Raw genomic sequence first — 19,910 nt, 5'->3', positions numbered from 1 at the left:
TTCAGTATTTGAAAGTTTTATACATTTATCATAAACACTCACTCATTCTTCCCCCTAGTGCCCCACATCCTTGTGTGCTCCCTGTCCCTCAGTCCCCTTTTTTGGTTAATAACTCAGAGTCCATATGCATATGTCCCTGATGGAGAGTGACTCCCTCAGCTGCCATCAACTACAAACAATTTCTAGGAGGGTGGGACCTCAGAGGTTCCTCCATTCTGGAGTTTTGACTGGATGTGCAGGTAGTCATATGCTGTGAGTTGATGTGTGTAGCAGCCATGTTCAGAAGTCAGCATTTCAAAGCACTCTTTCCTACAATTCTTAATTGCTATAGGTGACTTGTCCACAGCTGAGCACTCAGTCACTTAGACAGTCAGTACTTTAGCCAATTATGAGTCTGCAGCAGCCACTACCCACTCCAAAGAGAAGCTTCTCAGCCAGGCATTGGTGGCACATGCCTTTCATCCCAGCAATTGGGAGGCAGAGGCAGGTGGATCTTTCTGAGTTCGAGGCCAGCTTGGTCTACAGAGCGAGATCCAGGAAAAGCACAAAGCTACACAGAGAAACCCTGTCTCCAAAACAAACAAACAAACAAAAAAAAAACCAAAAAGCTAAAAAATCTCTATGACCAAAGGTGAAAGCAATGTTAGGCTATGGGTATTGACATACATATTTGGAAGTTAACATGACATTTTACCAAAACAACATTTTATTCCCTAGGGTTTATGATCTCCTAAATTAAAAGTTATAGTGCCAAATATGAAATCCTTCCTGAGGCACAGACCATATCCAATCAGAAAGCACTTGGTTACCTTGGTTACCTTCATAACCTTCATGGAACACCTACCCACAAGTCAGTATTGTAGCATTCAGGGTCTAGCATCAAATACAAGCAGCAGCCTGCTCAACACCTTCTGGCACTATGTAAGTTAGCCAGGAAGGAAAGTATCCTGGCCAGTTTAAAGTTGATTTCTGTATGTCCTGAGCAAGTGTTTTGTAGTGAGCAGTGAAGAGCAATGGCAACAGCTTATTTGGGGTGCCTCTGGGCCTACCAGACCCATAACTCTATATCCGTACTTGGCACTGAGATTTTTGTTTAAACATGCCTTCTGGAAGCAACAACATCTACTCAGTTTTGTTCAAGTTCCTTTCATATGTTAGCTTACAACTTAACTGGTTTCCGTAATCTTCATGTATTCTTAGTTTTGTTAGCAACTCTCTTACCCTCCTTACACTGATCACCCTATGTTTATGTAGTCCCAAGAATCCCCTCTCCCCGTTTTTCCTGTAACCTGTATTCTACTGCCCCGTCTAATGGAGCTTTTTTCTTTGACTAGAAGATCCTAGATTTCCATACAGCTTTGCCATGTCCTCTTCCCCTTGGTTGAGTCTTCTGCCCGCCATATTCCCCACCCCCTCCATGTTTGAACCTTTCCACCACCTCTCTGCTTTGATTTTACCTGTATTTTACTAGCCCCTCCCTTAAGCATCCAGTCCCAATGGCTCATTTCCAGTTTCCTAGTTAAACCTTCAGGTTAAACATTAAAAATAAATAAATAAAACCGAAGCAAGGATTCACATATAAGAGAAAACATGGCTTTTGTCTTACTTTACCCAAGTAACTACTTTCATTTTGCTAGTTCCAATTACATGCAAATTTCATAATTTTGCGATACTTCTGAGTACTACTTAATCATTCATTGGTGCCATTTCCTAGCTACTACGAATTGAGCCTCATTCAGAACTGCCAAGATCAAGATATAAATGACAACAAATGCTTTCAAGGACACTGTTAAGTGTAAGCTAGTAGAGCCACCCTGGAAATCAGTCTAGGGGTTTTGCAAAAGCTGGACAGAACTACCATAACCTAACTGTATCATTCCTGAGCATATTCCAATAGCACTTTACATCCTACTGCAGGGAAATGCATCCATAATTGCCTTTACCTTTTTTTTTTTCCTTTTTGCATTTATGTATACAGTGGTGTGCCTGCATGCCAGAAGAGGGCACCAGGTTTCAATCTTATTGTAGATGGTTGTGAGCCACCATGTAGTTGCTAGGAACTGAACTCAGAACCTCTGGAAGAGAAGCCAACCCTCTTAACTGCTGAGCCATCTCTCCAACCAGCCTTTACCTATTTTTAATAAAGGTTAGAGAGATTGCTCAGCAGGTAACATGCCACAGAGCCTGATGACTTTAATTGGATCTCTGGGACCCATATGGTGGAGGGAGAGAACAAACTCGTGCATACTCTATAGCTTCTACATGTGTGCCTATGTGTCTTTTTTTAAGGATGTGGGGCTTCAGAGAGCATTACAAGAAAGCACAAGTCAGCTCAGTTACGTTCTGAAAGCATGTTGAATAAGTTGATCTTGGCAATGTAGAATGACTGAGTCTGAATGGTGAATGGAAATTGAGATCTTTACTGGTTGATGTGATCTGTGTTCAAGATTATTAAATTTGGTAGTCCTTGAATTCTTGGCACCAACTGGAAACAAAGAATGGCCTGAAAGCTTGCAACTGATCACCAGTAACCAGGAGAGGTCTAATAGTGTCAAAAGAAAGCAGTTGGCCCTGCTGACCTTGGAGCACACAGTGCTTACAGCAGAGGTGGAGAATTTTAAAGTCTTGACAATACTGTCCTTCAGATCTTGAGTCACTCCAGATGTCAGCACACCTGAGTGACTCATGAATCACTCTTAGGGGGTTGGTGTGTCTATTAGACACTCTTAAGTAATAGTTGGAGCACAATAAGTAATACTTAAGTGACTCATGATTATCCAGAAAATAAAAAAAAAAACGAATTATCCATAGTAATTTTAAACGAGTGCTGAGAAGTCTTGGTACTTCTGGGAAGAAGAAAGTCTGACCTCATATCCACAGGCAGCAGGTGGGGGAGGGGGTGCTGACCTACTTAGCAGAGAATTCAGCTCCACCCCAGGACCCTATCAAATCCTGCATGGTTTTGGAAGCTGTAAAGTCTGGAGGACTCTACTTGTGCTCCAAGTCAAGGACTGCCACTCCGGGTGTCTCAAAATAGAAGTATAATCAGCGAACTTGTTTAAGTAGAATAATGCATCCTAAAGCTGATATGGGGCTGGGGGTACCAAGATGACTTGCTGGGTAAAGGCACCTGGTGCCAAGCCTGATGACTTGAGTTTGATTCCTAGGACCCGTATGGTAGAAGGTGAGAACCAACTCCAGTGAATTGGCCTCTCCTTTTCATACAGGCATCACAGCTCATACACGGGTGCATGCATGTCCCTACACACACACACACACACACACACACACACACACACACACACACAAACACAGGCACAAAAGTAACATACTAAACTACAAAAATGAGATTTTTGTTTTTCCATTGATAATTTGAGTGAGGAAAATAGAGAGTTTGATATTTTTTAGTATAGCTCACTTGCCCATGGATAGTATTTTATATGTATGAGTGTTGTGCCTGCATGTATATATGTGACCCATGTGTGTGCTTGGTGCCCTCTGAAGCCAGAAGAGGATGTCAGAATTCATGGGACTGGGATTACAGACAGTTGTAAACTGCTTTGTGAGTCTGAGAGTCAAGTTTAAGTCCTCTGGACGAATAGCCAGTGCCCTTAACTGCTGAACCATCTCTCCAGTCCCTGGGTAATATTTAAAAATGAAAATCCATATATGAGAGACATTGAAACACACTTGATAGGGAGCTCCTGGAGAAATGGTCAGACCCACTGCAGTGCTGGCCTTAAGCCTTCAATCCTCCATGGCCTAGCATTCTTTGCTACCCTAATTCCTCCAGCTGAGTTGACTTTACCCCAGGACTGTCCATCTCCAGCAGCTCCACACAAATCTCCATTCTGTTCTGGGTCTTCTAGTGGTGGGGAAGCAAGGTGACACCTTCTGGGAAGGCTGCTATTGAGTAGCAAGGAACAGAACACACCAACAGGATCCATCCTGAGCCTTTTTGCAGCCCTAAGCAGAAACCCTTGTCCCTCTAGCTCTATCTATACCCTCCCTGCCAGTTCTCACATGGGCTCTACTTGTCCTCACCTTTATTAAAATCCACATATGCACTGGGTAGTGGTGGTGCATCCCTTTAATCCCAGCACTCTGGAGGCAGAGGCAAGTGGATCTCTGAATTTGAGGCCAGCCTGGTCTACAAAGCTCTAGGACAGCCAGGGCTACATGGAAACACTGTCTCAAAAAGCAAACAAAACAAAACAAAAATCCACATGTGCAAGTGTTGTCTGTCTCCTATGTTAACTGAGAAGGACCTAAAATTCAGTGTGTGTGTGTGTGTGTGTGTGTGTGTGTGTGTGTGTGTGTGCGCGCGTGCCTAGTGTAGCAAGAGAAAAGGTGCCTATTAAAGCATTTTTTCCATTTTTCTTTATTAAGAAATTTACTACTCACTCCACATGCTATCCACAGACCCCCCCCTCCTCCCTCCTCCCACCCTCCAGCCCTCTTTCCCAAGCCACCCCGCATCCCCACATTCCCCCTAATTAAGGTCTCCCATGGGGAGTTAACAGAGCCCAGCACACTGAGCCTAGGCAGGTCCAAGCCCCTTCCCACTGCACCAAGGCTGTGTAAGGTGTCACACCACAGGCCCCAGATTCCAGAAGCCTGCCCATAGACCAGGAACAGATCCCAATCCCCCTGCCTGGGTGCCCCCCAAACAGTTCAAGCCAAACAATCGTCTTCCATGTCCAGAGAGCCTAGTCCAGTCCCATGGGGAGACTCCACAACCACCAGTCCACAATTCATGTGCTTCTACTAGTGTGGCCGGTCATCTCTGCATGTCCTCCCATCATGATCTCTATATCACTCGCGTGCAGTATCTCTCCTCTCTCATCAATTGGATTCCTGGAGTTCAGCCTGGTGCCTGGCTGTGGATCTCTGTATCTGCCTCCATCGCATCAGATATCTTTTAACACGGGTGGCAGTTGAATACTATTTGGAGACTGGTTGTTATTGGAAAAGAAAAAGCTAGCCACCCCATTTCTGGATATATATCCCAAGAATGTGAAGTCAATATGTTGAAAAAATATTTGTGCACCTGTGTTCATCACAGCCCTGTTCACAATAGCCAAGGTAGAGAAGCAACCTGAGTGTCCATCAGTGACTGAGTAGAAAAAAGGTATCTGGTATATATGTCCAACATAATCCTACTACACCTTGAAAAGGCACAGGGCTGGGCGGTAGTGGTGCAGGTGGATCTCTGTGAGTTTGAGTCTAGCCTAGTCTACAGAACAAGTTCCAGGACAGCCAAGACTACACAGAGAAACCCTGTCTCAAGGGGGTGGGGATAAGGCACAGAAACAAAAGGAATGTGCGCTCTTATATGAACTCAAGCCATTAAACTCAAGCAAAGCAGCAAATGGAGATGGGCTGTTTCCATCAAGAGCACAGGGACTGGCATCCTAATTTCAACACCAACTTGCAGTGGCCGTGGAAGAGCAGAGAAAACAAAAAAAGTCTTCCTGCAAGCCTCTGTGAGCTGGTAGAGAACATGACATTCAGGAAACTTATCAATGGAGGAAACCTGAGAGTAGCTGCTTCCATGGAAAGTCAGGGTGGCCCCAGAATCAAGGCTGTGGGACAAGTATCTGGGGGCCCAGAGGTGTGAGTTAATAGTAGGACGATTCACCACAGCAGTGAGAACAGGCCAGGCCCTTGTCAAGGGCAAGGACTGAGGGAGCACCTCCACAGCCATACCCCAACCCCACCACATACACCATCCTTGCTATCAGCTTTGTAATGTCCACAGGCGGGCAAGACCAAGTGGATAGAATGAAGGCATGTGAGGAAGTTCAGTTCAGGTTAGCTGTAAGTAATTAAAACTATCTTGTTGGCTTCCTCCCCACTGTGCACGCACCCTGGAACTCTGAGGGAGAACAACAGCTTTGGAGACTGACAAACCTAGTTCCAGGGGAGAGACCCTCATGACTGCAAAGCCAATTGAAACTTTACATCCCCCGGGATCAAGTAGGGAAGGAATTCAGTGCAGAGATGAAAGCCTGGGACCTGGGGCCTCTTGTCACCCTCCATTAGTTGCTGCTCTGCAGTTGGCCAAGCACACAGGAGGAAGAGTCGTTTCTGGTCAACCACAAGGTCTATAAAGAAAAGGTAGGTGCTGCCTGAGGTGTGGAACTCAAGCCAAAGAGTGAGCAAACTGGGTGGGGAGGCTGCAGGCAGCTTCCTCCTCACTCTCAGAAATGACAAAGTTGATTTGAAATGTTTTTTTTCTTTCTTATAAACCCCCCTTGTTTTAGGTGTGTCTCCGAGAGATTCTCTTCTCAGGATGGCCGCCAAGTTTTCAAAATCATCCTTGGAAACCATTCAGATTTGGGTATTTCTTTTTTCCATACTAAAGTTGCATATGCTTGAGACTAACAGGCATCCCCATTATACTTCTCATTTTCACCTCTCAGCTCAACATGAGATTTTGAATATTCTAAAAAGCCAGAGGTGTTTCTTCCTTTTTTAAAGTAAGAAGTTGACAGTTATCTTTGAAATGTTAAAAGTAAGTGAAAATCAGAGAAGAGTCATTGTCCCTTGGGCTGAGCTTGGAGTTTATGTTAATACCCTGTACTATTTTAATTTACTTCAGTCAGTTTTTGTGAGCATTTAAAAAGCAGGCAGAATCCCAACATAGGACTCAATTCTTCCCCTGAAACTTATGACCCCAGGAAAACCTGCAAATGTGGGAAGTGTGTGCGTGTGTGTGCGTGTGTGTGCGTGCGTGTGTGTGTGTGTGTGTGTGTGTATGTGTGTGTATGTATGTATGTATGTATGTAAAAGCCCCCAAGATAGCCAATTCCCCCAACCATTAGCTGATACTGTCCTTGTAGCTTTTTCCTGTGATAAGGAACAAGCTGTGCTAAGAACCAAAAGCCCATTTCTGGTTCCATGATGGAGTGAGGAGAACTCCCAGGAGAAGGATGGCAGCCTGTCCCAGGGGGTCAGAAGGCCCAGGCAGCCCTTCCCTAAGCAGTCTACGTTCAGCAATAACACTAGAGCTGGTGCCCAGGAACGAGGTGGGCAGCCACTGTTGGAGCAAGGTGTGCATTCTCTAGAAGTGAAATTACAAGGAAAAGAACAACTGCGCTAGCAGGAAGGTAAGTACTGGCCTAAGGTGACCTACAGTCCGACAGACCAGGAACCTGAGCTAATTTCTGTGAGTGAACTAACTGAAGTATTTTCACCCTATAAAAAGCATAGGCTGCTGGTCAAGAGGGCCCTGGCCCATTGGTTTTTTGCACAGAACCATTTGGGGCACAAGTCTTCTCTGGCCTGACTCTGTCAACAGGGAATGTCTGACTTGTCTGTTCAGGGAGTTCCTGCAGGCTGGCCCACCTGGCAACACTTCACATTTCTTCTTAAGTCAGAGTCAGCTGCTACCCTGTGCCCACCCATATGGAGAGCCCCTCCCACACATGTTGCTTGCACTCTTTTGGCTGGAAGGACATTGCATGCTTCTCGGTCTTTTACCCCTTAGGTTCTGATCTGACCATATGCAATGCAGTCAGTTTTCCTCTTAGTTTAATCTCTTCTGGGCAGAGCCTTAATCTTCCAACCGTCTCTGGAATGACAGCCTGACCTAGGGCCTGGTGGCCAGGTGCCTTCAACTCTCAGCACAACCAAGGCATTGGAGAGACCTGTACCACCCTCAGCTGCCCAGAGATGCCCACGAATCACAAGGATGCCACAGGCCCACAGTGTCTGCCCTGCTCTTCTTTTGCTGTGTGGGTTCAGGCCGTTTGTCTCTCAGACCTCTGCAGCTGGAAGGAAAGAGAAGTCTGAGAACTAACAGTCAACACCAGCCACCATCACCACTGCAGTGGCCAGGAAAGCTGGGAGAGAAGATTCCTGAGCTGGGTCTGGAAGGAGGAGCAGGAGCTGGTTCGGGAGTCTAGGGCTTGGGTAAAGGCTCAGCAGGCTGGGTGGGAGTTGTCCATCCACTATCCCTCATAGGCTGGAGATCACCTGGCCCTTTTATCCTCAAGACTAGGGCCTGGTACTTGCTGAGATGCCCATACAGTGTTGTTAAAGGCCCCTGGTGCTTGCCTTGCCCAACAGGAAGCTGTCTTCCACTCACTCCCTAGGCTTCATAGACTGTTCCTAACAGAAAAAGGAACCCTAAGTGTCCAGCCATCTGTCTACCCAACCAAAAGACACCAGGCCTCTCTTTTTCGTCTTGGCCCATATAACTCCTCTGTTGTTCAGGAAGCCCACCATGACCTGACCTACCATACCAATCCACTGCTCTACCCAACCTTATCTACTCCATCTCTGCACAGCCTTCTCTCCTTCCTCCCCCATCTGTTAGACAACACCTTTCGTGGGCCTTTGGTATGGGATGGCATAGTGTGGCAGTCACCTCTTTGCACAGCAGTCTCTGGGGCCAGGCACAGTATTTTTCATGTCCTTGTAGTTTTGCTGACATCCCAGTGAAGGACCTATGTCTAAGGGATGGGTGACCTAGCCTCCTGCAACTGTGACACATTCTCTTACTCTTCCAGTCAGATTTTCCCCAACATCATGTCAGGCTGACATGCAGCACTTTTATCTACACACCTTGCCAATTGCCCACCAGGGGCTAGCTGTGGCCCTCACATAACCTCACAGTGACAGAAGTGCCCAGCTTGGTACAGATGACTTCTGGAGCATGTCATCAGGCAGCTCTGTGTCCACTTCACATATGGACAGCAGATTCAGAGACACTTAATGACAGCAAGTTCAAGATAACACTGCTGATAAACGTGAGAGAAAGGATTTAAACCTAGGCCGTTTGGCTCTCCCTAAGGCTTTGCCTTTGGTTTTATGGCCCCTTTCCCAGCCATATTTACAAGAAAGCAGGAAGATCTGCATTTGATGGAGTTATTGCTGACTCTAAAAGTTAACGTTCAACCCTGGACAGTGGCTTTTCCCTGCATGAGAGCTTCCTTCTATAACCAGCTCTCAGGGCTGCACATTTCCAAATCCCTGCAACAAGTCATCTAATCCCCTTGACTTCTTGAAGAGCTGGTTTTTTTTTATCCTGCTGGGAGGAGACTTCTAGGGCTGAGATGCCTTGCCTATAGGGAACGCCTCACTGTGTCACTATAAATGTCTTCAGAGGCCAAAAAGAGGCCTTCTGTGTCATCGCTCCCTCCCTAGCTGTGAGACTCCAGCTACTTCACTATGAGACTTCTAGCCCTTTCCAGTCTGCTCTGCATGCTGCTCCTCTGCTTCTCCATTCTCTCCTCAGAAGGTAAGGCTGTAGTGATTCCATGGTCTGGGAAGGTTCCAAACAGGAACTAATGGGGAGCAGGTCCCGGCAGACAGTCCTGAACACTGGAAAGAACTATGCAGTTACTCTATCCAACACAGTACCCAGTAGGTAGCTTGGGGACTTCAGGCTTTATATCTTCCTACGTGCAGTCCTGTATTCCCAAACACGCTGAGGGCATACTGTATAAACTAAGGGTTTGGCATGAGATGTATAAATTAAGGGTTTTGACACCAGGTGGATAAACTGAGGGATTTGGTATCCGATGTATAAAGAGAGGACATGACCACTCCAAGGTATGGTTGAAAGGAAAGTTTTTATAGTAGATATAAGGTAAGTATAGCCGGAAGTAGAGAGGAAGTAGTAAACTGAACATGGCCAACAGAATGGACTTGGTCGTGGTAGGATAGATGGGAGAGTGAGACAGGAAGATAAAAAGAGTTCCCAACAAAGGAAACCAAGAGAGAGGAGGCCAGGAGAGGAAGACAAAGGAGAGGGTCTGGCTGAAATGGCAAGGGTACATGAAAATAAGAAGCTGGGGAGGGAAGCCCATGAGCTGGAGGAGTTTAGGGTTGGGGCAGGGTGAGAGGAGCTACTAGTAGTTGTTCTACTGAGAGCTTGCAGAGCCTGCATGTGCTTTGGTATGCTAATGGGCCCCACAGACAAAACTAATAAGGAAATGGCTCCTTTGGTTGAGGAAAAGTGCAATGGAATTCCGGGGAGTGGAGTTTCCTTTGTTACCTGACACCTGTATGAAGCTGCTTTCTCACCCTGCAAACACAAATCCTCTCTGAGAGCTACTCACCTGAGTCTGGACTGGGAAGTCAGGGAGTCTCTGTTGCCACTTGTGTTGTGTTGGGGACAAAGTAAATGAACAATTGACGATCTGAACTTGAGTACCTCAAATCCTTATGGAGGAAAGCTCCATAGGCAGATGGAATGGGGTTATGCACGATAGAGGGTATGTGTGTGGGATGCTGCTGTGTGTTCAGATGTGGGGAACATACATGATCTTTTATCTCCTGCCTTTAAGATTCATTTTATTTATGTGTCTATGTGTGGATATGCCACATGTGTGCAGATACCCTCAAGGACCAGGAGAGGGTGCTGGGTTCCTTGGTGCTGGGTTACAGGTGGTGGGGAGTCACTTGAGTTCTTGGGACCAAATCTGGGTCCTCTAGAAGAGTGATAAGAGATCATAAAGCCTGAGTCACCTCCCCATCTCCTTATTAACTTTCTTTTTCTTCACTTTAAAAGCTGGGTAGCCGGGCGGTGGTGGCACACGCCTTTAATCCCAGCACTCAGGAGACAGAGGCAGGCAGATCTCAGTGAGTTCTAGGCCAGCCTGATCTATAAAATGAGTTCTAGGACAGCCAGGAGAAACCCTGTCTCGAAAAACAAAACAAACAAACAAAAAAAGCTGAATACTGGAGCCTTTTTCTCTTACTTAACCTCCAAATAATTTTTTGTATCAATAGTTATGATGATTTTAACACTTAGTAGACATAAAAGGTTTTTTAAAAAGAACACCCCTCACCATATTACTTTATCACTCAAAATACTGATGGTTGCCCTTAGTCCTGTACAGCATCATCTCTGAGTAGTAGGGTTACAGGAAGCACTTTGTTCTGGTGGTAGTCCTACCTCAATCTGCTTCCCCCATCTCTCCCCAAACCCTGCCTGACCTCAGAAGCCCACCAAACATGACTCCTCCCCCAGTGATGCTCAAGACCACTCGCACAGGGTATTTAAACTGCCTCCTAGAAAACAGACTTGTGGTTTTTCTGTCTCTCTTCCCAGTCTCCTTTCTGGGGGCCAGAAGATAATCCAGGAGTGCTTTGCCCATTAAGCCTGGGCTTTTTCTTAATTGGGTTTGATTTGGCCTGATTTGGATTGCTGCCTCATAGATGAGGCTTATGGGGTGCAGAAACTTTTCACACTTGTTTTTGGTTAGTTGGTTGGTTGGTTGGTTGGTTTTGTTGCTCAAGTTTCTGTGGTGAAAAGGTCAGCACAGCCCACAGCATGACTTTTATCAGACCACTATTTTTGGATTGTTTCAAGGTCACCAATAAGATTCTAATGGAAGAACAATGAGAATGAATTCTTTAACTGTAAACCTTCCCTCCATTCAGGACTGTGTCTGGGAGCTTCAAGCTATGGCATTACTCAAAAGACAAGTGTTGCCAACCTATGAGTGTTCATCCATGAATTCATGTGCTTGGACACACTATATGAACATAGTTTAAGCATAACATAGGTTAAGCATATAGTCACAAAAGCTTTGTGTATATAAAATGTTTCCTGTATTGTTTTCTTAGACTAAAGATCTGGTATATCAAGTCAGAATTCATGTCTCAGTGTAAAGACATTTCTCCTCAGTGCTATGCTTTTCTAAACAGCATTATGAAAAGGAAACATCTGCAGGGCACAGTGACCTCCAACATTGTCTTTATCTCTGAAAAGTCACACAACATAGGCCCTAGCCCCCAGCCCACCTCATCCTGTTTGTTTGTTTGTTTGTTTGTTTTGGGCAGTGGTTGTTTGTTTTTAATAAATATTTGTTTGTTTGTTTTTCTTTTTTTTTATTTCTCAACACAGGGTTTCTCTGGGAAGCCTAGGCTATTTTTGCTCTGTAAATCAGTGTTGCTTCAAACTCAGAGATCTACCAACCTCTGCCTCCCCAGTGCTGAGACTAAAGGAATGTATGACCACTGTTCAGCTTTTAACAAATATTCTTGAACTCTGGGTCTTCTCAGTAGAAGCCCTCCTGGTCATATCCCGGTACAGATTAGCCTGATGGTGGCCCTGGCCCACTAATTGGAGGATCTGTACCCTTTTACTTCTCAGGGAGAAGGCATCCTGCCAAGATCTCAAAACCCAAGCATTGCTGTAACCTGGTTTCTAGATCCAGACTGACAACCCAGAAAGGTAAGGAACCTCATCCTGTCTGGGCTGGGAGTGGGAAGATTTCTAGGTTGGCCATGGGACAGGCCAGGTTTGTGATCTACCCCAACCAGTGTCTTGTGGGCTCTAGTACAGATGACCCACAGTAAATCTCAGTCACAGAGGTTAGAGTTCTCTGAAGAGTTAATGACTTAGCCATTTAAAACTGAACATGTTCTGAAAAAAACTCTTAAGAATGGCATAGGGCCCAGGCATGATAGCACATAGCAATCGCAGAACTAGAGAAGCTAACAAACCATGATGATGAATCTTGAGACCAGCAAGGGCTTACACAATGAATTCAATGATCAAGGGCCTGGGATCTGGCTCAGTCAGTGGAAAACTGCTTGCTTAGAAAGCTCAGGGTCAAAACATGAAAAAAAAAAAAAAAAAAAGAAAGAAAGGAAGGAAGGAAGGGAGGGAGGAAGGGAGGGAGGAAGGGAGGGAGGGAGAGAGAGAGAGAGGGAGAGAGAGAGAGAGAGAAAGAAAGAAAGAAAGAAAGAAAGAAAGAAAGAAAGAAAGAAAGAAAGAGAGAAAGAAAGAAAGAAAGAAAGAAAGCGGGTCCTGTGTTCAATCCCTATTGCAAAAAAAAAGAGAAGAAAGGAGAAATGTGGGGAAGCACCCGTCCCTGGATGGGAGGCCTCATGGGAAAGATTAGGAACCCGACTGCAGATGATAGAGAATAGGAAACTGGTACAGAGGAAAAAGCAGGCATGAAGGTGTGGTGTGGGCAAGCAGGAGAAACAGACAGGGGAGCTATAGGATGGGAGGTGCCCAGAGGATTTGCAAACCATAGCCCACCTGGAGACCTAAAGCAAGACCTGTGTGAAAGTCTGCAGCCAGTGTTAGAGTATGTGGGTGCAGAGAACTCCAGGAGACTAGACAGTGCCGGAGATGTAGACCGTTAGGTACCCTGAGGCTCAGTTTGACAGCAGCATGGCCATGCGGCCTGAAAGAGCCAAGCTGCCCTCTCCCAGACCCGGGGGACCTGACAATGGGTAGTGACAAAGATCTGGACACCAGGTCTGGATCTCAAAGCACATAGAACCCAGGAATGGGACTCCAGGCCAGCCGCAGGCCAACGCTCTGAGCTGCTGGCCCAGGGTGGGGGGTTAGGATGGATGGAACCTTTCGACTTTTGTACAGAGAGCCCTGGAGCTTAGAGCAGGCAGAGATCTGTGGGAAGGAAGGCTGCAGAACTCAGACCAGACATGGCCTGACTTGAACTTAGGGCCTGTGTCTCAGCTCTCTGTAGCCCCAGTGCTAATTCTTGGGAGCCCAAGGCTCCAGCTCCCCTTGTTGCTGCAAGCTGTGGCACCTGAAGCCCACGACCAGCTACCAAGAGTGCTGTCTTCCAAGGACTTCCTGTCTTCCTGTGAATGAAAAGGGAGGCAGAATCAGGAAGACAGGATAGTTCCAACCTTCGTACCCCTGAGAGGTTGTCAGCCCCTCCTCCACATTGCCATCACACCCAGTCAGGGCTGGGTAAAAATAACCACTTCTCTCACACATGCCTGTGAATAACCAAGTGTGAGGCACCCGCCTAGGCAAGGTGGAGGGTGAGTGAGCACTGGCTGCCAGCAGCTCTGCTTCCCATAGGAGCTTGTGAAATAAGGTGCAAATGTAGGGGAGAGAGATGCCAGCTCCCCACTGAGGGTGGCTTGCTGGAACTTGTCCTCACCTCTAGCCCCTCCCTGCACAGAGGCACAGAGGCAGGAAAGAGAAACAGGGGGGGGGGGTCCGCACACACACTACACATGCCCATATACCCACACAATCATACAGATGCATATGCAAGTACATGCATGCAAACACATCCACACCACATAATTACACACTACACATGCCACACCACATCACACATGCATCTATACACATACTGTATATCATACATCTAGAGTCACAGACACACAAATACATGTGAATATACCACCTATTACATATATATAGCTACAAATACTATATACATATAGACATACAAATACATACACACACATATATATATACATATATATATATATATATATATATATACACACACACACATACTATATACAGATATGCACACAAACATATGCACATGTCACACACAGACGTAGGCACATAAATGCACATATAGACTATGTACAGAGGCATGTATAAACACATTTACCACACTCTACACACAGCTCCTAGAAATGTAGAACATGGCCAGATACACTTCTTGTGTCCAATACAAGAACAGCCTTTTGTTGGGTGCACAATTCTATGGGAGAATGAGCTAAGTCAGGGATCCTGTATTGAGACTGGGTTTCCATTTGAGGATATATTTCAAAAATTCCATGGCAGAATTCATGAGCAACTTAGAACAAGAAGACTTAAGCAGGCATCTTTACTGGACTTTAAAGGCACATAGTTGCCTTTAAAGCCTCAGACCTACCCCAGGGAGATCTTGTCACGATTACACAGATTGGGGAACTGAAGCTCAGAAGGACCCAAAAACAGAGCTAAACACCAGCATCTGTGGGTCTCCTGCACTAGAACAGACAACCTGGTCTCTGGAGAGAAGTTTTCTGCAGAATGTGAGCATGAAACCTCCTGGAAGGGAAGTGCCCTTGGGGGTGGGGTCCCAGCTCCAACACCTGCTGGCTCTGTGCTCCTGAGCAGGCTCCTCCTCCTCCGTAGTGTGTGGCTACAGGATCCAGCTTGCTGGTATTGAGAAGTCAGTAAGGTATGTCCACAGAGCACATGACATCGGTCAAGCCCATAACACGCTATAAACCTGTCTTGCTGTCACAATGGAGGAGGCTGGGCTTCCAGGGCAGATGCACCCACCCCAGAGCTCATGTGTAATGTGGATGGAGTTACATGGCACATAGGTGTTGTGTATGTTGAATTTGTATATGCATCTATGTACGTGTGTGTGTGTGTGTGTGTGTGTGTGTGTGTGTGTGAGAGAGAGAGAGAGAGAGAGAGAGAGAGAGAGAGAGAGAGAGAGAGAACCTCTCCTTCTTCCAGCTTCTCCTTTCAGTCCTGACTGCTGCTGATTACCCAACACCTAACCCAGAGAACATGTTTGCCCAAGCTTGATGCTTCCACCCAGAGTCTCCCGGGACAGACCCTAAGATCCAGAGAGAAGAAAAGAGAAGATGAATCAGGGTGTTGGGCAATCAACACAGGATTTCAGGGTGTTCTGTGTTCCCATAATCTCGCCTCCTGTACCTGCTTCACAGGCACGAGAGCACAGCCTCCACTTTCCATGAGGAAGGAAACTGATGCCAGTGAGACAGTAGAGGCACCCAGAGTGGCTGCAGCTCATGCCAAACCTTCCCTGAGCTCTGCTTTGGGTCTACGTGCTGGGCTAGGCCCACAGAATGACCCAATGTGCAAGGTGTGGGATTCTGGGCAGAAGTGACAAAAACATCTTTGAAAGTTAACAGGATAAATGACTAGCAGTCTGGCTGAAGTGAATGCACTTACCAGTTGACTAGGAGATGGGACAGGGTTTCTTAAAGCAGGCTTACAAACTGTAGAGCGAGCTACGTGGCAACACTGTCTAGGCAGCACTTTTGAAAGGAGCATTCAATACACTGACGCAAATGGTCTGAGTCAGACTCTTGGCTTCTTAGATCCCTCCAGATCAAAGTCAGGAGCTAGGAGCCTTTGTGAAGCCATCTTCTTTCCATGTGTCGTGAGGTCACCAGGGGAAGCTCTTAGGAGGCTGTGAGGATTTGCGCCACACTCCCTGTTTCAAAGCTCAGCAAAATGAGTTAATCCACAGGGAAAGGCTCAGGGTAGAAGTCTGCAGGACCCTCCCACGCACCCCCCCCCTCAGACACACCAACACTGCCCACCATGCATGCAGCTGTCTGTCTTTAAAAAGGGACTTAACTACAGTGGTAAAGGTCACCTATTGGGGAAGAGGGGCCACTTGAGGGTTCCAGGATAGCAATACCAGGGTGGACACAATGTATAGACCTAGAACAATAAACTCTAGGAAGGAGGCGGTGGCCAGTCTACTGCTGGGCAGTCCAATCAGAGGAAACAGTTGCCTGATCCTTGTAATTATGTTCACTAGCCTTGGCTACATAAGAAGCTACCCTCAGCTTGGGAAACCAAAGCGGTAGGTATAGTTCTCAGTGAGTTTGCATATCAGATAGGCATGTCTTTCATCATAGCCAATCACGCTCATTTGTTTGTTTGTTAGCTTGTTTGCATATTTGTGATAGCATAATAGGGTGTTATTTGTGATGGCTGCATGTGACTGAGGATGAATAAGGTACTTAAATTTGGGTTTTCATTAGTACTTACATCCACTAACACTTTTAATTGTTGAAATAATCCTGAAAATTATCTACAGTTAAGGGTTCTTATTTTACGGATGAGGCGGCCAAACAACAGAGACGTTTCAAGTTACTTGTTGAAGGTCTAGTCAGTTGAAAGCTGGTGAGTATTTCAGGCTTTGAGTCCAAGCAATTCAGCCTCAGATTCCATGCCACGGACTTCCATACCACAATGCAGATAGGAATAAACCTGAAACACAAAGAAAAATAATCTCATCGCCATTACTTAATAACACTTCCATTCTCACTCAAATAACACTTGCTCAGTGTTATTTTAATTAGTACTAGGAAAGGCCCTTTAGGTTCTGCTTATTTGATTTCTTTAAATTCTAATGCGTAAGAGTGAGTCTTAATCGTGTCTTGCTCCTTCTCTTCACTCTATTCTATCTATCCTCTTCACTTTGCCTTCCCATGCCCCTCCTCCTTCTCTGCTGTCACTCATCCCCAGGAAACCACACGAGGCACTGCAGACCATGCAAAAGCAAGCCACCATCCAAGTCATGGGTAGTACCTGGCGCTCTCCCACAGGTGTAGAGCTCCTGAAGCCTGGCTCCACCCAGATGAGACCTTCATGCCCAGATGTGGAGACACCGGAAACCTTGACTTGCCCCCTGCCAACTTTCCTGGTGGCAGTGAGCTGTGATACTGGGAGGCTTCACTTCAGACATCCAGGAACATTCCAGAATTCCTAGACCTGGTTCCAACGATGCCTCCAACCTTCGGAGTCACTATGAAGCCCACATGTCTTCATGGCTCCACAGGAGTGAAAGCCAAAGACTCCTCCTGTGGGAGCTACAATGCCAGAGACTTCCAAGCTGGCCAGAGTGCACAATAGCAAGACCTCAGTGTGATCAGCCAGGACTACAGCACCTTGGGCACCCACAGACAGCCTCACATTCCTAGCATTTAACCAATGGTCTCTGAACCAACTCCTGTAACTTCCTAATTACATCACCGAGAGAGCACCCAAAATAATAAATAATAAATTGGCTATGCATCAACAACCTTGTCTGACAAAATAATGTGGCCTGAAGTACAATGTTATGCTAAAAGGAAAGTGTCTGGAAAAACTTGGTGGCTACTCCATCACAGGACAACCTGACCCTAAGAAAGAGAGAGTAGTTAGGTGTTTGGGTCCCACACACCAGGACACAGAGCCTAGTCATGTCCAGGTTTCTCTGTAGGCTTGACAATTCAATTTTCTGTAAACTAGAAATGATAAGAAGGATCTACTTAGGAGCAAGCAGACAGGGTTAGGATCCCTGCAAAGTGCTCGGCTTAGAAAGGCTCAGCAGACACCACCCCCCCCCCAGCAGTGTTTATCACCACAGCAAACACCCCCCCCCCAGCAGTGTTTATCTCCACAGTGAGCAAAGGGCTCAGAGGAGACAGGTGGCTCAGGTCTAAGAGGCTTGTCTAGTAAAGCTCCCTCTAGTCGGATCCTCCAAGCAAGGTGAGAAGCCCCCTTTCCTGTACTACTCCCAGACCTGAGTGAGAACCCCAGGGCCATCAGGTGTGAGGCTGTTAGGCAGGGCATCCCTGAGGACAGCCATGCCCAAGCAAACCAGAGCTAGTGGCTTGTCAAGGGCCAACGTTCCACCTCCCTTTCATAACTGTTCACTCACTCACTCCTCCACTTACCATTCCCAGGGAGAAGAGTGGTCAGATTCTGCCCTGGGTCCCAAGGTTCAAATAACATGGTCTCTGACACATGAGTGGCTGCCGTTGCTGCGTTGTAAGCACAAAGTGAAGAGCAGGAGGTGAAGTGTAAGAGTAAAGCAAAGTGGGGCTGGAGAGATGGCTCAGAGGTTAAGAGCATTGGCTATTCTTCTAGAGGCCCTGAGTTCAATTCCCAGCAACCACATAGTAGCTCACAACTATCTAGAATGAGATCTGATGCCCTCTTCTGGCGTGCAGGCAGAACACTATCTACATAATAAATAAAGAAACCATTTTTTTAAAGAGTAAAGCAAAGAAGATAAGTAGCTGAGGTATGAACTCAATGAGAGACAGATAGAGAGGGACATGCTGTGCATGGGAGAGGTGGTCAATGGGCTGTAGCGTGTGTACTTCACTGTGCATGGTAAGTGTTGGTGTGGCATGTAAGTGTAGAGTGTGTATATGGCCCTGTGTGTTTTAGGATGATGTAGAGGTAGGAAGATTTGAGAACTGGAGCAGAATTCATTAACTAGATAACTGTGTTGTGTGCCAGAAAAGGAGCAGAAAATGAAAAGGACTCAGCATGTCCTTGGATTTGCCTTGAGGACAGGAAGGATAAGAATAGGGTAGAGCAGGAGAAAACGCGGGTAGCCGCAGCTGGAGTGAGCTGAGGTGACAGACTACAGGAGGCAAGAACAGGCTTTAGGGTGGCACTGTGTGATTTTAGGCTTCCCAAGCTTCCTGGGCAGTGGAGGATGCGTCCACAGTCCATTCGCGGTACTTTCAGACCTTATCAGGAGCTCCTTGTGTCTGAAACTACCTCATTGACAATGGGAGGTCTGGTAGCTTCTCTCTGCCATCCTTATATCCCCTCCATTCTCCCTTGAAAAAAGCAAAGACACACATGTATAAGACTTCATACATGTACTTGGATCTACTAGGAGAAAGAAGATAAGAGTCCAAGGACAAAACCCATGCCATCCTGAAAAGGGCACAAGGAAAGCACACATAGAAGCCTCAGGGTCCCTGAGGGAAAGGGACAAGTTAGTTAACATTAATAAATAATAGAAGGACACAGCTGATCCTTGGGAAAGAGAGCAGCTCTTAGGACAGGGGGTTGTAGGGACTGCAGTATCCCAGCTCAAAGCTACTTCCTGCAAAAGGTTACTATGAAGGTTAGCCTGCTAGGGATACCAGCCCCAGAGGAGCCCAGTTCATAAGGACTTAAAAAGGAACTACGATCTGGCACCTGCTCTTCCCCACCCAAACCCACACCTACCCCACATATGTCCTTTCCCCAGGGAATAAAAGAAATCCCAAGTCTACTATCTAGCTGGAACTTAGCTCACTGTCAGGCCTCACCAAGGCCCAACAACCCAGGAGGTGGGTGCTGATCCCCACAGACCAAGCATCTCCTTCTTCTTTCACTGGCTTCCAGCATCAGCACCATGGGCTTTTAAACATTCCCAGCAGTGAAGAGCTTTGAAGACAGGGAAACAAATTAATGTAGTTACTCATGCTTAGGGAGAAAACCCAAGCATATAGAAGTGACTGTAAAATAATAAGATTACAAGTCACATATTGGTGGCCTTTGTTAGCTCCTTGAAGAATCTAGGCATGTCATCTCAGGCAACCCACTCCCCTGTAAACTGAGATGTTCCTGGTTTTAGTATTAAAAGTCTTACATTCCTGGAAATCTCTAAGTTGTGGGTAAAGTCATG

The 19,910-nt window shown here is 46.3% G+C and overlaps 1 protein-coding gene across 1 annotated transcript; it reads left to right on the top strand.

Annotated features, from left to right (window-relative positions):
* Positions 1-8,903: 8,903 nt before the first annotated feature.
* Positions 8,904-17,493, top strand: C9H10orf99 (chromosome 9 C10orf99 homolog). Its single transcript, XM_036199566.1, has 3 exons — positions 8,904-9,247; positions 12,113-12,193; positions 16,979-17,493. Exons 1-3 carry the CDS (start codon positions 9,178-9,180, stop codon positions 17,062-17,064), a joined length of 237 nt encoding a protein of 78 aa, XP_036055459.1. The 5' UTR covers positions 8,904-9,177; the 3' UTR covers positions 17,065-17,493.
* Positions 17,494-19,910: the final 2,417 nt, after the last annotated feature.

The sequence above is a fragment of the Onychomys torridus genome, chromosome 9 (genome assembly GCF_903995425.1).
Source record: "Onychomys torridus chromosome 9, mOncTor1.1, whole genome shotgun sequence".
NCBI lineage: Eukaryota > Metazoa > Chordata > Mammalia > Rodentia > Cricetidae > Onychomys > Onychomys torridus.
This window is presented reverse-complemented; position numbering and strand designations above follow the sequence as displayed.